A 19365-nucleotide genomic window follows, 5' to 3' on the forward strand; every position below is an offset into this window, starting at 1 on the left:
ATGAAGCCTTGATTGTGGTGTCGCCTTATTTACAGCCAGGAGGGGCGGGGTCGGGGTCGCGGCGCGCCGCCGTGACGTCACTTCCGCGGCGCGCCGGGCGTGCGCCGGAAGCGGAGGGACGAAGGGGGAGGCGGGATGGCGGAGTGCTCGGGCCTGCAGTTCGTCAGCCCCTACGCCTTCGAGGCGATGCAGAAGGTGGACGTGGTGCGGTTGGCGGCCCTGAGCGACCCCGAGCTGCGCCTGCTGCTGCCCTGCCTGGTGCGCATGGCCCTCTGCGCCCCCGCCGACCAGAGCCAGAGCTGGGCCCAGGACAAGAAGCTCATCCTGCGGCTCCTCTCGGGGGTGGAGGCCGTCAACTCCATCGTGGCCCTGCTCTCCGTCGACTTCCACGCCCTGGAGCAGGACGCCAGCAAGGAGCAGCAGCTCCGGTAACGCGGAGAAGTGGCGTCTCTTCTGGCGAAAGCGGCGGTGGTTCATGTCTTGTGGAGGCGCCAGGCGGACCGGGCTGCGCGGGTCCCCTCGTGATCTCTGAGGAAAAACACCATTTTTGATAGGGAGCTGGGCCTGGGTCTCTCCCGGGGCCTTCTCCCCTCCGGGCTCGCAGGGAGCTGCCCGGGCTGTGAGGGCAGGGTGGCGGCTGGGACTCCTTCCTGAGACGAGGACACGGGTCAGGTGCTGTCCCTGCTGCTGAGGAACAGGGGCCCTTGGAATTTCCGTAATATTTTCATATTCAGTAACCTGCTGAAGTAGATTTCCTAACATCCTATAGTTATAAGAGTCTTTTCTGATTATTAGCATGATAGAAGAAATGCCTACAGACTTACAGTCTTCATTTAACTGATAAAATTTTTGTGTTTGCAGAAACATTTAATAGTTGTTGTCTTGAACTGCCCATTAGGCACAAGCTGGGAGGAGGGAGCGGAGAAAGCATCTTGGTGTCGCAGCTTCAGCATGGGCTGACGCTGGAATTTGAACACAGCGATTCGCCTCGTCGGCTTCGCCTTGTACTTAGCGAATTACTAGCAATTATGAATAAGGTAAGCTTCTCCATATCTGGATCCTTGTGAATTTGATGTCAGGGAAAATGCACTCGCGATAGGTCAGTGTGCTGCCTGTTCTGTTTTGGTGCTGCTGCTGTGTGTGAGTTGTTTTCTCTGGCTCTTACCTGCTTCACCAAGATGTGAAGTCTCAGTCTGATTGAATAGTGGCTTCTGATTAAACTCCTTATGACCCCGGCTTCCTAGGGGAGGTCTTTCTTCCTCAGGACAAACGAGGGTAATCTTTTCTAATATGATATGGGCCCTGTATATTCTGTAATATGCTTTACTCACATATAATGTGATTTTGTGATACATCAGTGCAGAAATCATATTTGAAAATGAAATTATGACTTTTCTCCATCCAGTTCTTTATTCCTATTGCAGTAGGATATTAGACACCATATTTCTCTTCCCTTCCCACCCTCGCCCCAGCATTTTATTTTGCTTGTGTAAATTTACTATGTTTCTATCATTGTCAGTAAGGTCTTCTGGAAAGAAGCAATGATACCAGCTACATTGAAGTATTTCCACTAGTAAATGCTTCTTATTCTAGACACTTTTCTTGCCTGTTTTGTCTTTATAGCTGTACATTTTTGACAGTTCTTAATGTTTTCAATCTGCTGAATTTAAAGCCCTAAAAGACTGATTAGACAAACTGCTTCATAAAACCTGTTGGGTGATGGTGAATAATGTCTTGTAGGTGTCAGAATCAAATGGTGAGTTTTTCCTCAAATCTTCTGAGCTCTTCGAGAGTCCTGTTTATCTGGAGGAGGCAGCAGATGTTCTCTGCATTTTGCAAGCAGGTGTAGTATTCTGTGTTTATAGTGTTTTCTAACCTCTTAAGAGTGTAACAAAATAACTTTTGGAGCAGTTGTGGCTGATTTAAGGTTAATCTAGGCTGTCTAGCTCTTTGAAAGAGGAATAGATCACAGATTGATTTTCTGTTTATTGATTTGAGCATGTTATTTTAATGCGTATTAAAAGCAAGGTTTTACTTGTATCACAGTGAAATGCTGTGACTTTTAAAACCCTCTTGTTTTCCAGAGCTGCCATCACTGTTGCCAATAGTCGATGTGGCTGAAGCTCTGTTGCACGTTAAAAACGGAGCCTGGTTCCTCTGCCTTCTGGTGGCCAATGTTCCTGATAGTTTTAATGAGGGTGAGTTACACTTTCTTGTTGTCCAGCTTACTTTTTCTAAAGGTTTGAAATTCTTTCTAGCAATGTAGTTAATTCTGGGCTACACTATGTGTCATAAATATTTGAACAGGAGAGTGTTTGGCTTATGAAATCTAATTTGAATGCATTTATACCTAGAGGTGCTGATGGGCTCCCATTCTCATCATGTCGATTCCCCTTTTTTGCAGCCTACCTGCAGGCTCATTGTACGCGCGTTGCAGCTTTTCATCTCTAGGTCACTGTTGTAAAGGCTGAATCGGGCTGTGAGTGAGTGGAGCTGCAAACCTGGTCTAGCCTTGCTTAATAGTTCTTGTCCCTCACACTGAGCCGTATTCCACAGTGAAAAATCTGCATTGTCGGTGCCTGTTCAGCATCCCTTACCTCGCAATAAGATTTCAGTCTCCAGGGCTGCCAGATGCACAGGTTACATTAGATAGAGTATGAGGAGTAATTGGATGATGCGTGAATCTGTAATTTCTCTGACCCTGTAATTTCTCTGAGGAGAAAGACCATTTCCTTGTTCTGCTCATACACTGTAGATCATGAGTTCTTGCCTGGACAAGGTTTGCGTGGCCCAGCTAATAAGTCATAGTGAGCTGAACAGATTGCCTTGGCTTTGTGTGTCTGTGTGTGTGTTTTTGTGGCTTTCTGTTGGAAAAGCCACATTTACTTACAGCTCCTGGTGGACATTTAGTCTGTAGGGGTTTGATTAAGAATGGTGAACGGCAGGATGAGGAAAGTGTTGGAGGCCGTCGGAGAACAGAAGCACTTCGTCACCTGTGCAAAATGAACCCTTCCCAAGCTCTGAGGGTCCGAGGCATGGTGGTAAGTCTGCCACGAAAATCATCATTATGATCCTTACTAGAACCTTAAAAGTAAAAAAGGTGATTGAGCCTGGGCATTTTATCTAGGTGGAAGAGTGTCATCTGCCAGGTCTTGGTGTGGCTTTGACCTTGGATCACACCAAAAACGAATCTTCAGATGATGGAGTGAGTGACCTGGTGTGTTTTGTGAGTGGTTTGCTACTTGGAACAAACGCAAAGGTTCGAACTTGGTTTGGAACTTTTATCCGAAATGGCCAACAGGTATGAAAATCTTTGAATATTCTGCTTTTTTAAAAAAAAAAATATTCTTATAGCTTGCTGTACCTTTTCTGGATATGGGCACCTATGTTTGCCTGAATGTATATAAATCCTGTTGCATGTCTTGGAGCAAGCTTTACAAGGCAGCTTCTTCTTATAGGACCATCAGGTCTATAAATAGCATCCCTGAAGGCAGCTGTTTGCTTGTTCCTCTGAGAGATTTTTAGGTAGGTGATTCAATAGGCATGGAAACCAGGGAATTGTACGTTTGTAATGTTTTCCTGATAAATATCTTCATCCTTCGCAGTAGGAAGTTGTCTTGACTTGCTTAGTTGCTTGGGTTAGTTAAAGCTTGTGCTTTGATGTAATAAGGTGGTGTAATATGATCGTGTGTTGCCGGTTGCCCTAGTACTGAAAATTGTATTTAAAAAAAAATTCCTTTTCCTCCCTACCTCCCCCTTTTTTTTTCCTTGACTTCATCATTGAGGAAGCTCTTACATAATATATTGTTTGAAGGGATGAGTTTTACACTGCTGCTCTCATCTTTTAACTTCTTACACAGAGAAAAAGAGATAATATCAGTTCTGTGCTTTGGCAAATGAGGAGGCAGCTGCTCCTGGAGCTCATGGGAATCCTTCCCACGGTTCGCAGCACGCACATTGTTGAAGAAGCAGATGTTGATATGGAGCCAAATGTGTCTGTGTATTCAGGACTGAAGGAAGAGCATGTCGTGAAAGCCAGCGCATTGTTACGCCTCTATTGCGCTTTGATGGGAATCGCTGGGCTGAAGTAAGGAATGTTTTAATGCTCTTGGGTTTTTTATTCACTGTCTGTCCATTTAAACAGAGGTTGAGAGCTTTGGGCTTGAAACAGTCTTGGCAGGACTCGCCAGTTCTAGTGCTAGGGGAGGCCTTTCTCACGTGTTGAGGGCTGGAGGTGCCAGTTGGTGGAAGTTTCTTTACAGCGCAGAGAGCAAACATTATGTAGTGCTAAGCTCTGTGGAGACAGATACGGTTTTTCCTTTCCAGTGCTATTCTCAACAGAAAAGTTTTTTCATTCTAATGGTAAAGATGTATTTATCGGCTTTGGTGGTTTTTTTTGAGTCTAAAATAACGTGAGAAACACGATGCTCTCTTTAACGCTTCAAAGTCAGTTCTGCTGACTTGTTAGAAGAAGTCTAGGCCTAAGTGGCTGCAGTAGTGTGTGGAAGAGAGCAGCTGAAAACTCTAGCAACGTACACTATGTAAATTTAGAATTTCTGTTCCTCTTCTTTTACTCTTTAGAGAGTGCTAACATAGCATCTTCATGCATTGTTAATTTTAATTTAGGTATTTTATACTAATAGGCAAGATTATATCCCGGGGAAGTTTTCTCACTGTTGTTATCTCCTAATAGAGATTTTTGTGTCTTTAAGTTCAAAGAGAAATGCCAGTTAATCTTGATACTCATTTGTTGATGGCAACTTGATAAACAGATTAAGAAACAGAGAAAATTTGATCTTTAACCATTGTGATGAGATTGGAAATCTCTTCACTTTTAAATTGGCAGTATGGGTTCTGTTCTTTTTCCCTCCTGTTCAGGCCAACTGATGAAGAAGCGGAGCAGCTACTGCAGCTGATGACCAGCCGGCCTCCTGCAACTCCAGCTGGTGTTCGCTTTGTGTCTCTCTCCTTCTGCATGCTCCTGGCCTTCTCCACTCTTGTCAGGTAACTCTCGATAAAGGAGGAGCTTTATAAAGATGTTACTGTTTGAGCACCGTTAGGGCAATGGCCTCCCCAGGGCTGCACAGTTTTTCTCTCATAATTCTTTATACAAATCTCCATATGTTGATTGAAGGGATTGGTCTCATGCCATGGCGAGTAAATTGATATTCCACCCTGCTCTCCCTCTTATTTATAGCAAATCTCTTGAGAGGGGAGTGTCAGCATTAGCTTATTTTGGAATGGTTTTTGAAGGCTAAAGTAGGGCTTACTAGTTCGCTTTTCCATGGAACAAGTTCATGGCTAAATTCTTTAGGGACCCTGTTCAAAAGAACAGCAATATGGATATTTAATGGCTGCGGCTTTCTGGTGTGTCCATTCCAGACAGGAAATTGCCTGACCATTGGGCTGAAGTTTGTGCTAACTATCAGTGTGTATCAGCTGTTTGAGGCTACGGTGAAAGCTTCAGAAAGTGTCCTGGCTTAAGATGCCTCAAGTACTGGCTTTTCTGCTAATAATTGTTAGTGAAACTAGCAGTGGTTCATGGGAAAAGGATCTTTTATGGATTTTCTTTGTGCAGCACCCCGGAACAGGAGCAACTCATGGTAATGTGGCTTAGTTGGATGATAAAGGAAGAAGCTTACTTTGAAAGGTGAGAGCAGGATTTTCTTGGTTTTAACGATTCCAGTAATCTCATGTTTACTTATGTTCTACTGGAAATTAACTCTTCCTCTTTGTTATTGTTAGCATTTCTGGGGTCTCTGCTTCTTTTGGAGAGATGCTTCTCTTGGTAGCCATGTATTTCCATAGTAATCAGCTCAGCGCTATCATTGATTTGGTCTGCTCCACCTTGGGAATGAAGGTAAATCCTCAAATGTTCCTAGCACGTACATTTCTCTGTTCAAATTAGCATTACTGTGTATTTATACTTTTGTATTTACTTTAGTTTTAATATAAAGAACTTTGGTTTTGCTAATCTAATTAAAGCAAACGTAAAGTAAAAAAATGAGTAACTAACTAAATTAGTTCCTCTAGAAAAATATTCTCTGTGCCTACCTCCTCGTACAGAGGAATGTTATGATCAATGTATCTTCAAAAAGTGCTGACTTGTTGAAATCATCATTTGCAAGAAGGTGCCTCTTTGAGAAGACTAATTGAAGACGCTTCCAAACTGAGCTGCAAACTTTTTATTTTAAATAGTTTGAAGAAATAGCTATATGTGTAATAATTAGTTTTTGAAAATTAATGAGGGAGACTTGCCTTCAATTTACTATCGTGAAACAGTGTCTCATCAAATGTAAAAGCTGGGTAGGTAGTTTTTAGGATAAGGTAGACATAGAATGATGAACTTGTGACATTTGAAAATATTTCTGGTTTACATTTGAGTATAGATGTGAATGTTTTCCTGGTATCTCAGTGAAGACAAGTTTAAGAAGGTTAAAAGTTAGCAGTTCATAAAATAAATTTGCAGTACTTATAAATAAGCAAGCTAGAACTTAAAATTGCAAGTACTTTGTTTTTTGTTTCAGATTGTCATTAAGCCGAGCTCACTCAGCAGAATGAAGACAATCTTCACACAGGAGATCTTCACTGAACAGGTATTTTAAGCCTTTTTGCCTTTTTTTTTGTCTTTTTTTTTTCTTTCTTTCTTCTGTAATTGCTTCAGTTTGACCTACAAAAAGAATCCAAGCCCTGCTGGTACTGAAGAGCCTTGGCTCTTTCTTTTTGTACTCTGATCTGATTATGCTTTTTGAACACTTGGCTTTTTTGAATAATGGGGAAGCAAAAGAGAAAAATTGTCCGCTGTGACTTATTTTTTGCGGTGGCAGGAAATGGTTCACAAATGTAGTACGTGTGCTGCAGTTTTACACATGCTGTATTAAACTATACAAAAATGTTCTTCAGCTTTCAAACAACCAAAAAATATGTAAATGCCAGAAAGAATGTAGCTGTGCAGCTTTCTCACCTTGTGCTTATGTATTGTGATAAGGTGAATATTTGTGGTATTTTTCTTGTTAATTACAACTTTCCTTTAGGTTGTTACAGCCCATGCAGTTCGTGTGCCTGTTACAGGCAACCTCAGTGCCAACATTACAGGGTTTTTGCCTATTCACTGCATTTACCAGCTTTTAAAAAGTCGATCATTCACCAAGCACAAAGTATCCATTAAGGTATGACCTTCATTTTATTTCTCTTCATAATTTTCAATGTTGACTAGGTTTTGCAGGCTGATTTTTTTGGTTGAATGATAGGAACAGAATTCTTGATGAATCTTAGAGCCTATTACCATGTAATTTAAGAAGGAACTGTGTATTAAGTTAGGGTACCCTGTTTTAACTCTGTAATCCAGAGGCCACAATTTAATGAAGTTAAAAATAATTAAAAAGTTACCTCTCTCCCCCTGCCCGCACTTAATAAAATCGTAGTCAGAATGGTATTTCCAGCCAGGACAGGTTTCTTTGGTGGGTCTGTGCAGAGCAGGGTCCAGAGTACACAGCTTATGACCAGGCCCAACTCAGAACTGGTATTATGCTTTCCAAAGTCAAAACCTCGTTCTATTACATTTTTTGTAACTAGTTAAGAGGCGATGTACTTGCAGACAAAAAAAAATTGCCCTCCAGCTTTGAAACTGAACGTCTGATGGCATGGTTTTTTCCTAGGACTGGATCTATCGGCAGCTCTGTGAAACCACCACTCCACTCCATCCTCAGCTGCTTCCTCTTATTGATGTCTACATTAACTCTATTCTTACTCCTGCATCTAAATCCAACCCAGAGGCCACCAATCAGCCCGTCACGGAGCAGGAGATACTGAATGTTTTTCAAGGACTCTCTGGGGTAAATGATTTCTTTGCTTCTTTCGTGGACTTCAGTGTGAACATGTGGTTCAGTATTTTGTATATATGCTTGATGCAGATTCTGTAAGTTGCCTCGCATTTTGTCTTTAATGCCTGGATAGTGAGCTGCCTCCTACCACAGGGACGGTCAGGGGTTTTGAAGTGAATCTTCTTAGTGCTACTCAGATTTTTCAGAGGATTGCTATTTGTCCCTGTTTTGCCCTTTTCCTTGGGACCTCGATCAGCTCATGCTGTTAAAAATGTGAAGAAAAGCACTTCATGGATTGGAAAATTGAGGTGTTTATGTAGGATTTGTATAATTTTTGTACCGACTTGATCTTGTTAGATAAAAATACTATTTAACTGGAGCACTCTAGCTGTTTCTGAAAGAAGCATTTTCATTTTGATACAAGTGTGATAATGGTGGCTTGGACACATGTAGAGTGAGTGGGAAGCGTTGATTTGTGTTCGAGTCCTGGGCTTACTCCTTGTTAGTGTCCTCAGATATCAAAAGTACGTTTGGTGTTACAAGTTTATTGGGGGGAAAAAAAAATAAAAAAAATTACCTGCAACTTTCTGCTTGGAGCCCATATGGCTTGCTGTTTTTATACAAGGCTACTGCCTTATCTGTCTTCATATTTGCAGGTAAATCAAAATTTTTGTTCTCAAGAATCAGGAATGCAACATGACCTTTGTATGTGGTTTTATATACAGGGAGAAAATAGTCGTCTTCCTCAACGATACAGCATCACAACGCAATTACTTGTCCTCTACTATGTCCTGTCGTACGAAGAAGCGCTTCTGGCCAACACAAAGATACTAGGTATATGTGAGTGCATCAGTGGAAAACAGATTAACTGAAAATCAGATGCAAAGAGAGGAGTTCTTACAATAACCAAAATTAATCTTGCTGTCAGATTCAAGCACAGCAAAGAAAGTTTAGATTCTTGCAAAAAATACAGCATTGCTGTAAAGTTTCTGCTAAAACGCTCTAGTTGAGTGACTTGTTTTCCAAATTAAAAAAGATCCAAGCTGGCCAGAAAGTTACCAGAAATATTTATGAACATCTGATAAATACAGCAACAATTAAAAAAGACTTCTTAATTACTTCAGATCTTCATATATTCATGTCATCAAACTTGCAGACACATTTCTTTGCGTTGGCAATTTTATAGTTGACAATACCGAATGATCCCGTTTTATCTTTGAAATTGAAACTTTAAATCAATTCTAAAAGAATGTTGTATAGTTTATTGATGGAGTTTAATTTCAGTGAAAGCATAGTATTTATATCTTGTTGGTGTTTTTACCTGCCCTTTTTATGGTGCAAAACTTCCAGCATTCACCCGTGCTATTTTCTTCATGCAATTCAAGAAAGACTGAAATCCTATAAAATCAATTACAGTTCCTCCTGCATTTATAACTTCCACCTTACTACAGGGTGTTGTGTGTGACAACAATTTGAATGCTATATACCAACTGATAACCGTTTTTTTTACGAATAAAAAACCTTGGATAAAGAAAGTGCAGATTTGAACTATGATCTCAAAATCAGTTGGACTTGGTCAAAGATAGTATGGAAATCTTGCAAACAAATCTAAATGCTAAAATAATCTTTAAATGGAAGTGTTCACAGAAATGGTTTCCTGAAGAGTTTAATTTAATACTTTAACAAGAATGAAGTGTTTTATTTGGGATTTTCTCTATTTTACCTGGATAATACAGAGACAAGTGCTTCACGTTTTCTCTATTGATTCAGTTGGGGAAGTACTTTTTTCCAACTGTAATTGTTCTGTGTGGTTTCTTGTCCTGTTCCCTTATAGCTGCCATGCAGAAGAAACCCAAGTCTTACTCTTCAGCATTAATGGATCAGATTCCAATCAAGTACCTCATCCGGCAGGCACAAGGGCTGCAGCAGGAACTGGGAGGTATATCTGCGTGTCGGAGTCTAATGTGCGCGAAGAAGGCAGGCTAAGTGTGTTTCCAGCTCTGTGGTTGTTGTCTGTTTCACTGTGCCTTCCTTTCTTTTTCTTCTAAAATCTGTCTGTAGTAACTAGTGAGATTACAGATGCGTTTGAAGAGTAATAGTGAAAGTTTGAGGAAGGTGGTTCTTTTTAGAGTAGGCCTTGCCTACCGAGGGTAGGTTTTGGAGTAGGAATTGCCTGAGAATTGATAATTATTCCAGACTAGGTTTAAGAATTACTATGGGGTCCTCCCAGCTTTCCAAAAGGTAACTTTTCCTTTCTGTTGGAGCTGGAATATCAGGCTATAAACACGCAAGCTCATTGAACTTCTCAGTAGGGATTCAGTTGTGGCCTGTTGTTGAAATGATAGGCACGAATATGTTCAGATGAAAGGCATAGCCACTCAAATCTAAGTTGTATATTTTCTTAATATCCCTAAAGGCTTGCATTCTGCCCTGTTACGCCTTCTTGCAACTAACTATCCCCACCTCTGCATTGTGGAAGACTGGATCTGTGAGGAGCAGATCACGGGCACTGATGCCTTACTGAGGAGGATGCTGCTTACAAACATTGCGAAGAATCACTCTCCCAAACAGCTCCAAGAAGGTAAATAACTTCGTGTGAAGTAAGCAGTGTTCTTTCCAAATTGGTTGGAATAGAGTGGGTTTGGAAGTGTACAGCCATTTAATTCATTTGATCGTAGTGCATTTGTGTCATGGAAATGTTCTGCTGCCAAGTCAGAAAAAAATGTCAGAAGTCCAGTTTTACCAAGATCCCATTGTCTTTATTTTACAGCATTTTCCATGCTGCCTGGAAATCACACCCAGCTGATGCAAATCTTAGAACATTTAACACTTCTCTCAGCTGGTGAATTGATCCCATACGCAGAGGTGTTGACATCAAATATGAATCACTTGCTCAATGCTGGAGTCCCTCGGAGGATTCTTCAGACTGTCAATAAGCTTTGGATGGTTCTGAACACTGTGATGCCGAGAAGGTAGGCTCAAAATACGGGTTAGTTTGTTGTGGAATGCCACTGTCTGTTTCAAAAATAATGGCACAATGCTTTTGTCTGGGAAACTGGAGGTTGTGACTGAATAGAATGTGTTGGAGTTGCATTCCTTTTTGCTTTCTTGAGATTTTTAACCTTTGCATTTAAAAGGACGGTACTTCTTGTTCTCAGGGGAAGGGAAGTCACCAGTTCACTTAAAATACAGGAGTATGGGTTTATAGTGTACATTGTGTATGACAAATTGCTGCTGAAACATTGGTTTGGTAAGCTCACTTTGGTAAGAATGTGCCTTTTCTGAGGAACCGGATGCTGTATTGCAGGGAAAAGAGTTTGGTCGCTGTAATTCCAGTGAATGTGAGTTAACTACGTCTTGGTTAACTTCAGGGGCTGCAAATGAATCATGGGGTTTTTTGCTCCTTGATAGGCGTAGAAAAATACAGCTAATTGAGATAAGCGAGCATCCAGATGCTTATGTGATCCCTATTCTCTTACAGATTATCTAATAAAAAAAATTGTAAAAATAATCTCATTTTAGGTTGTGGGTGATGACTGTTAATGCTCTGCAGCCATCAGTAAAAATAGTCCGACAGCAGAAATACACGCAGAATGATCTGATGATTGATCCTTTGATTGTACTAAGATGCGATCAGAGAGTTCACAGGTAAGCATCTCCCTCCTGCAGCTTTTTGCGTTCTGTGGTACTTACATTGATACATAGAGAATGCTAATCGTAAAGCTGTCTCACAGAATACTTCTAAAAGCTTTCAGTAGTTCAAAACATATTTTCAAACTAATTATATGAGCTTGTAAGTTCCATCTTTTTTGTATTAAGCTTGTTGGTTGGAGGACTGAGCGAGCTGCGCGGGCTGGTTCAGCATGTCATGCTGTCCAGCCGAGTGTCTTGTTGGACAGCCTTACACTCAGTTCTGTTTCGGAAACTGAGATTTGTGCACAGATCATCCATTTTAGATTTGTGCGTGTGAATTTGTTCTAAATAGACGTTGCAGCATGCTTAAAATGGCTGCTGCCACGTGGTGGTGGTGGTGGTTGAGGTTGTAGCTGTGACATCCCTGCACTGCACACTGTCTTTTGCTGTCCCTCGTGGGCCTGTACGTATTCCATCCTTCTGGGTAACAGTTTCTGCCAGTGGGTGCTTGATGGATACGACAAGGGTAGATTTGCTTAATTTCCCAAGAAAGTCTTGTAATAGGACTTAGAAATTATTTCCTCTAGGTGTCAGTGATGACAGAGGAGGATGTGTAGTGCTGCTTTATGGCTCTGATGCAGAAGAATAAGCTGAGGATTTTAGTAGTGAAAATGATCATAACTGATAGCAATGGACCAGCTTTTAAGGAGAATATGAAATAATGCAAACAATAAGTCAGAATTTGTAAATTATGACTTTGCTTTTTCATAGTAATGAAGAAAATTGCATCTGTTATTCTAAAAAAAGATACGGTTAATCATTCTAAATGTACTTCAGCCCCTAAGTTTATTCCTTCTGTATTCTTTTTCATGTTTTCTGTCAGTTGTGGTTTATTTTTCCCCTTTTGTATTATCCTTTTGTTCATAATAAATGGCTAATAGTCAACTTGATTTATTCTTCACGTTCTTGTTTGTATGCATCTGTCGCTTCTTGCCTTTTAGCAATTGAGCCAATTTTCATTTGAGTTGCTACAACTCGGCTAGATTTCAAATTTCTGTTCTGACGACATCTTTAATCCCCAACCCATAGGTGAAATTTTTAACTGTATGTCCCTTCAGCCCTGGGTGCAAATTGAAAATCCTACATTTCCAAAACTGTTAGGGAGATTTATAATGCAATGTTATTTGAAAACTACCATCTTAGTATTGTGAAAGTAGTTCAGAGCTTGTCTGCCCTATTTTTCCTCATCATTCAGGTCATTATTTTTCCTTACTTCACGTACCGCCAACACTCTTTAGGTTTCTTTTGTTCATCTGAAATTAGTCTCTTCAGCAGCTCCTTGTTTTTGTGGCGTGTACCCATAAATGTGTGCGCGTGAGAGAAGTAGGACTGAATGGCAGGGCAGCAGAAGGGATTGTGACCTTTGGTATTTTGCTGTGTTAGGGAAAACAGCTTCAGTATGAACCATCGTTGGTATGAAACATCAACCAAACCCGCCTTAGAGGAGTGCTTTTAGTTTGTTCACCTTATTACTGTCTTACCGTTCTGCCTACTCAACTGCCTGTATTTTATCATGTGTTCCTGTATCAGGAGTCCTCCTCTGATGGATATAACTTTGCACATGTTGAACGGATATCTTCTTGCTTCAAAAGCTTATCTCAACGCTCACCTAAAAGAAACAGCAGAGCAGGACATTAGGCCATCCCAAAACAATGCAATGGGTCCAGAGGCCCCAGAAGTTACAAGGGAAGAACTAAAAAATGCATTGCTTGCGGCACAGGTAAGGGGGAAGAAATGGATATTAAATGATGTGAGGAAAGACAAAGATAAAACAGAAATACAGAAACAGGAAATTAAAAAAGAAGACCTTTTTATTTCTTTTTTACCAACTTCTGTTACAATGAAAAAGAAAACCGCTTCTGTATTTGAATTGTTAAATATTTTCGGTCTTCTGTTTTCTAGTCTGAAGCATTGTGTTGGTTAACTGCTTTGATAGTGTTCTTTTCTGTTAGAACAGAAGAGTTTTGCGTACTAGCCCCTTTGCCTTGTTGCTTGTGTTATCCAGAGGCTCTTTCTGTACTTAGCTTTGCAGCAGTAAAACACGAATAAACGTGACAGACCTACGTGTGATCGTTTGAACTGTGTTAGTTAAGAGAAGCAGCCAGCATTGTAAAGTGTGAGGCTGAAGAACAGTTAACTTACTCTAGCTTGACATTATGGGAATTCTTGGGTAATCCTGTTTTCACAGACAGTCGCTTACCTCTCTCTGGAAGAGTGTCACATAGGTAGTCCCTATTAGAAGATAATTTTTGAGTTAATAGGAAGTTTTATTTTAAATGAGTAGTGTAGTCTCCTCTGAACACTATGAATTACATGGCCATGTGCAAATTTTTTCTGATCTGGATGCTTCAAGGGACCATTGGATATTTATTTTGAAACAATTTGAGATTTCTTTGAAATTACTCTTTTGATCTGTGATTGTGATGATCCATTAGATTAAGCTGCTGTTCTTTGAGTCTTGATTCAGATAAAGTGTTGGGGTTTTTTAACGTTCTTCGGGGTTTTTGATTCTTGAACTGAGTTGTTTTTATTGTACAGAAAAAAAACCCCTATAGCTAGAAATTCTAGCCACCTTGACAGTCTTCCGTTTCTTCCGTTGTCATTGCTTTGTATTTGATTTCTTTGATTTCATTGGGGTTTTTAATGCATGTTCTGTTGCTTGTTTTCTTCACAGGACAGTGCTGCTGTGCAGATTCTTCTAGAGATCTGCTTACCTACAGAAGAAGAGAAAGCCCAGAGCAGTAATATCCACAGTTTGCTGAAGAGCGTTCATAGTACCACAAGCCCTAAGAGTCCAGAACTCGAAGAAGAAGAAGATAGCTTGCTGTGTAATCTTCGAGAGGTCCAGTGTCTGATCTGCTGTCTGCTGCATCAGATGTATATAGCTGATCCCAACATAGTCAAACTAGTTCATTTCCAGGTGTGCTTTGCACTATTTTAGTTTTTCCATGGTTTCTCTGGTTAAGAAAGAGCCAAATGAAGTGGTCAAAGGATGTTGAATGCTGCTGTTGTGTTCCTCAGAAATTATAATGGTCCACTTCTCTGCTTCCCGCCTCGCCAAATTTGCAGTACCTACATTTTCTCCATATTTCTGTGCTTGGGCTGTGCTGTAGTCGAGAAGGGAGCGGCTAAACTATGCCTGTTCCTCATCATTAATCACATGCTTGCATTGTGCCTCTGCCCTTTTTTATATCAAAGTAATTTATCCATTCTAGGCCAAGGAAAACTGGCCTAATCATCTTATAATTACTTATTCCACATCTTTTATGGGTTACTTTTTTCTGGCCGTGTTTTTAAACTAGTGTACCCATTATTCAAAACTGTATTTTGGCTTCAAATGTAAAAATCTTCTTATCTTTCCTTTTGGTTAGGGCACAGTTTATCTCTTTAGAGTGGAAGGAGAAATGTTGCTCCTGCCAAAACAGCTGTGTGCCTTCAAAAAAACAATTTTTTTAATATAAATGTGTTTTTAGCGTGTGTTAAATTGCTGGTTGCCAGATGGCAGTCTCTTTAAAAGGAGTTAATTTGCCTTGATCTGGAACTGATTAAGTGACTGAAAAAGTCATAATGCTGCAGTTGTGAAATAAGCAAGTTGGGGCCTTTGGTGAAGTTTGGAACACGGGAAAGACACAGAAAGAGAGGGCCATCGCTGCAGCCTGGTTTAGTTGGGGGGGTGAAGGGGGGAGCATATGTGCAAATCATACCTTGAGTATTGAGGATAAAGAACTGATTCCTACCCTCGTTTTGTCACCGAGCCTGCCTCGTGTTGCCTTGGGATGCAGGCCTGTTGCTTATAATTCTGAACAAAAGAGATTTCCAAGTATATTAGTTTTGAAAAAAGCATTACTTTACTGAAAAGAGTGGTCAGGCACTGGAAGAGCCTGCCCAGGGAGGTGGCTGAGTCACCATCCCTAGAGGTATTTAAGAAACATGTAGATTTGGCACTTCAGGGCATGCTGTAGTGACAGAGATTGTAGGGGTTGGGTTTTTTTGCAGGTTTTTTTTGTGTTTTGTTTTTGGTTTTGTTTTTTGTGTGTGTATAGTTGGGCTTGATGATCTCAAAGGTCCTTTCCAACCGTGAAGATTCTATGATTAACGCAGATCTAATTTAAAATCTTAATTGAAGCAGAATTTTTAAACCACCTTTGACATATCTGTTTTCTTAATCACGCAGGGTTATCCATGTGAACTTCTGGCTCTGACAGTGGCGGGGATTCCCTCGATGCACATCTGTCTGGATTTCATACCCGAGCTCATTGCCCAGCCTGAACTTGAAAAACAGGTGCTGTACACTCATCTGGTTTGAGAATCACTGTAGGTAGTTAACTCTGATGAAGTATCAGTTAAGGGGAGAAAATAAAAGGATCATTAAAAAAAGTCCTGTTCTAACTTGCCTAGGATATTAAGGTAACATCTGTAGCGCTTTTACCTGAAATTAAAGGCCTGGCCTTTAAATCCCCTTCAAACAGGGATTGTGACAACTCCTCTCATGTATCTTTGGACGCTTTTTCAGAAAATACTCATGAATTTCAATATTACCTTCAAGAACATGAGTAAAAGCACTTCTCAATAATTACTTTCATTTGTTCTTTATATTGAGTATAAAACAGAGAATATTTACTAACTCACGTTACGTGAAGAGCTTTGGATAGAAAATGCAAAGCAATCTGTAACTTTATGGCTTATTTCTCTTTTGCCTTTCATCTACTGAACAGATATTTGCCATCCAGTTACTTTCATTTTTGTGTATCCAGTACGCACTACCTAAGTCTCTCAGCGTGGCTCGGTTAGCTATCAATGTGATGGGAACCCTACTCACAGGTAAGCACTCCAGCAACCACTAAATACATTCTTGTGTAAATTAGAATTATTTGTCTAGGTTGAAGGTAGTTTTGTCTAAATGCCGCTGTGTTAATTACAGTTGTAAAAGTAACAACAATTCTTGACTGAATTTTTATAATTCCTTTTTACTTAACCATTTCTTTTTCCTTGATAGTTTTAACCCAGTCGAAGCGCTATGCTTTTTTTATGCCGACCCTGCCGTGTTTGGTGTCGTTCTGTCAAGCCTTTCCTCCTTTGTATGAGGATATTATGTCTCTGCTGATACAAATAGGACAAGTTTGTGCCTCTGATGTTGCTACGCAGACAAGAGACTTCGACCCAATTATTACACGTAAGTAAAGTATCTTCTATTTCAAAAGTAATGTTGTGGTCCCAGGGAGAAAATTATGCTAATGTTTCCAAAGTTTGAGTGTAGCTGGAATGAAATGAAATGAAATTTACTGCTGTCGTCTTGGAAATACTGAAAGCGTAGGGGTAGGTGGATTTATTGGATTGGAGGAGAGAGTTTAGATGCTAAAAGGGCTGAAAGTACCCCTCTTATTTAGCTTTGTACTGCCTGCCTTCTGTTTTGTTTCCCTGCTTGTGTGATTTCAAGATGTATCCCTGTATTGCAAGTGTTGTGCATAGAATTTGCCATTGTAGTCTAAGGACGAAAGACATGAGCGAAGGCTGTTGCCTTTTGAGAACACAAGGACGTTTCAACCCCTCAGCTGAGGCATAATGGCCATATCAATCTTCCTAATCTGTAGGAAAGTCAAATGAGCTACCTGGAGTTTTACCCATGACATAGCACGGTTCAATAAATACATAGTGATTGTGTAAACGTGGACTAACTGTTTAAGTGTATCAGTTGATCTTTAGCCTGGTTTTGTCTCTTTTTTTGTCTAAAGACAAACACTCTCTCCGCGTGCTACCAGGTTCCCTGATGCTATCTATGCTAGTATATTTGTGTTAAAAGAAGTAAGAGGGTAATATAAAAAACCCCAAAGGAGTCAGACTTAGATAAAAAGAAATGTTGTAGTGTTTGTAGAAATAATCCATAGAGTTAAGCCTGGTGCATGAAATAGTGATGGCTCAAATTTGCAATTTCATAGCATAGATGTTTGTGTTAGGGGTGTAATATAACAATTTTAAAAATTATTTATTTATTTAGATGTACTTTGCTGCTTCTACTTAATTTTCTAGGTCTCCAGCAACTCAAGGAGAAACCGCATGAAGTGTCAGGACTTTGTAAAGATTCATCTATCAAGAGCTGTTCAAGAGACATTGCAAGCATGGACCCTGATGTTCGGTTATGCCAGTGTGTTGAAAATACTATCATTGAAATAATTAACATGAGCGTAAGTGGAGTTTAGGAAGAACGCAAATGAAATTGTACTGTAGCTGGTCCCACGGTCTGGGGTGCCTAAATTTGGAGAAAGCTGCGAAAGTGGACTGAGGAACTGGAGCGCAAGAAGTCCGTGGTTTTCATTCGTTTGATTCGGTTATGGCTGAAAAGAAAAGAATTCTCTAAAGAGGCTTATATTGCTTCCAGGGAAAACTTTTGAGGCTGGTGGGGTCAGTGAAACTGAGCGTGATTTTCAGGCTTGCTTGGTTTCTGAAGTGATACAGCAACGCACCTGAAAAGGGTTTATAACACTCTGAAATGTGAATACTTTGTTGTGCAAACAGCAATATGATGGGTGAGGAAAAATTGAGATTGAAGCGCCTTTGCTTAAGTTAAAGGAACTGTGGTTCCAGAGTCTTGTGGAGCAAGAGGAAATTAAATACTCCAAGGAAGACTTGAAAAAGTGGTGTAAGTAACTTGCACCATCACACTGAGTACTAAGAAAATGCTTTAACTTTTTTTTAGGTGTGTTTCAATCTGTTAGTCAAAGTTTCAGTCTGTGAAATCAGGAGCTTCATTTGAAGATCAGCCAGCCTTCGTTAAAAGTTTGAAACTGGTCTAAAAGTTTCTTTAAAAAAAAGTACTAGAACTTGAAAATGGGCTGTATAAATGTGATTTTAAAAGAATGTGTATTTTTAATGCCGCTCAGATGGTTTAGCGTAAAAGAGATGAGAAAGACTTCGAGAATAAGTGCAAAGGTATCTCGAGTTGTCATCAGGATAAGATTAAAAAAAGAAATTAGTGTCGAGGCTGACTTGGACTGAAGCTAAATTTCCCCTCATGGAAAGGAACGGCAGATTTCGGCCATACCGAAGGGGTTACATGCAGCTCAAGTGGGCGAGAAGGCGGAATCCTTTGTGCTTCATGCATGAAGCTGTTTGTTCTTTCCTGCACAAAAGCTGCAGGATTTAGCCTCGACAGATGTGTTTTGTGCCATTGCAGAAGGCGGTGTGTGATGCAATATTTGGGAATTTCCTGAAGGTTGCACAAGCTCAAACGCGAGGCAGCACGTGCTTTTGTGGCAGAGAAAGAAGATTAGGGTTTGGTGGTTGTGCCAGAATTAAGTGTAGTAACTCAACACATGGGCATTGCTAAACTTGTCAATCCAGCACTTGCTCATTTCACAGCACCCAGGGTCCTTAAATAAGTAAAATATTTTTTCAGTTAAAACCAGAAATAATGATCTGATGCTTTAGCGAGGCCTTGAAAGTTGTGCGTTGCTCGTCTGCTGCCGGTGGCCGGTGGCTGATGGAGGCTGATACCCAACTGCCAAACACGCGGGTTTGCGTCTGGGTTCACCCTCCCGTAGCACCCTCTGGCTGCCCAGTGTATTTTTGTCATCCTGATGTAAAATATGTAAATAATCTAAATGTATGTATTTTTTTTCCTCCTCTGTTCTAAGTGTAATTTTATATGCTGGACTGGTATTTAAATAAAAAAACCGCAACAGCGTATGATTTGCTTTGCATCAAGTCGTAGATATTCATACTTTTGATTGCAAAGGGAGGGGCCTGGATGGATTTTAGGTTTTGTACCCGGTTTAACCCGAGGGGGGGCGTTTCTCCACACAACAGGAGGAAGTTGTGCCGCCCTCGGGCCGCGGCCTGCCTAAAACAAGGT

The 19365-nt window shown here is 40.5% G+C and overlaps 1 protein-coding gene across 1 annotated transcript; it reads left to right on the forward strand.

The window, feature by feature from the left end:
• On the forward strand, positions 1-19213 carry INTS2 (integrator complex subunit 2). Its single transcript, XM_074593923.1, has 24 exons — positions 1-428; positions 899-1037; positions 1741-1843; positions 2085-2198; positions 2911-3041; positions 3128-3301; positions 3861-4087; positions 4879-5004; positions 5579-5650; positions 5746-5860; positions 6528-6596; positions 7035-7169; positions 7659-7835; positions 8549-8657; positions 9658-9762; positions 10240-10404; positions 10594-10795; positions 11346-11471; positions 13047-13236; positions 14191-14436; positions 15691-15798; positions 16232-16337; positions 16513-16689; positions 17544-19213. The coding sequence occupies exons 1-24, from the start codon at positions 136-138 to the stop codon at positions 17711-17713; spliced, it is 3579 nt and encodes a 1192-aa protein (XP_074450024.1). The 5' UTR covers positions 1-135; the 3' UTR covers positions 17714-19213.
• Positions 19214-19365: the final 152 nt, after the last annotated feature.

This window comes from Larus michahellis, chromosome 7, assembly GCF_964199755.1.
Source record: "Larus michahellis chromosome 7, bLarMic1.1, whole genome shotgun sequence".
Classification (NCBI taxonomy): Eukaryota; Metazoa; Chordata; class Aves; order Charadriiformes; family Laridae; genus Larus; species Larus michahellis.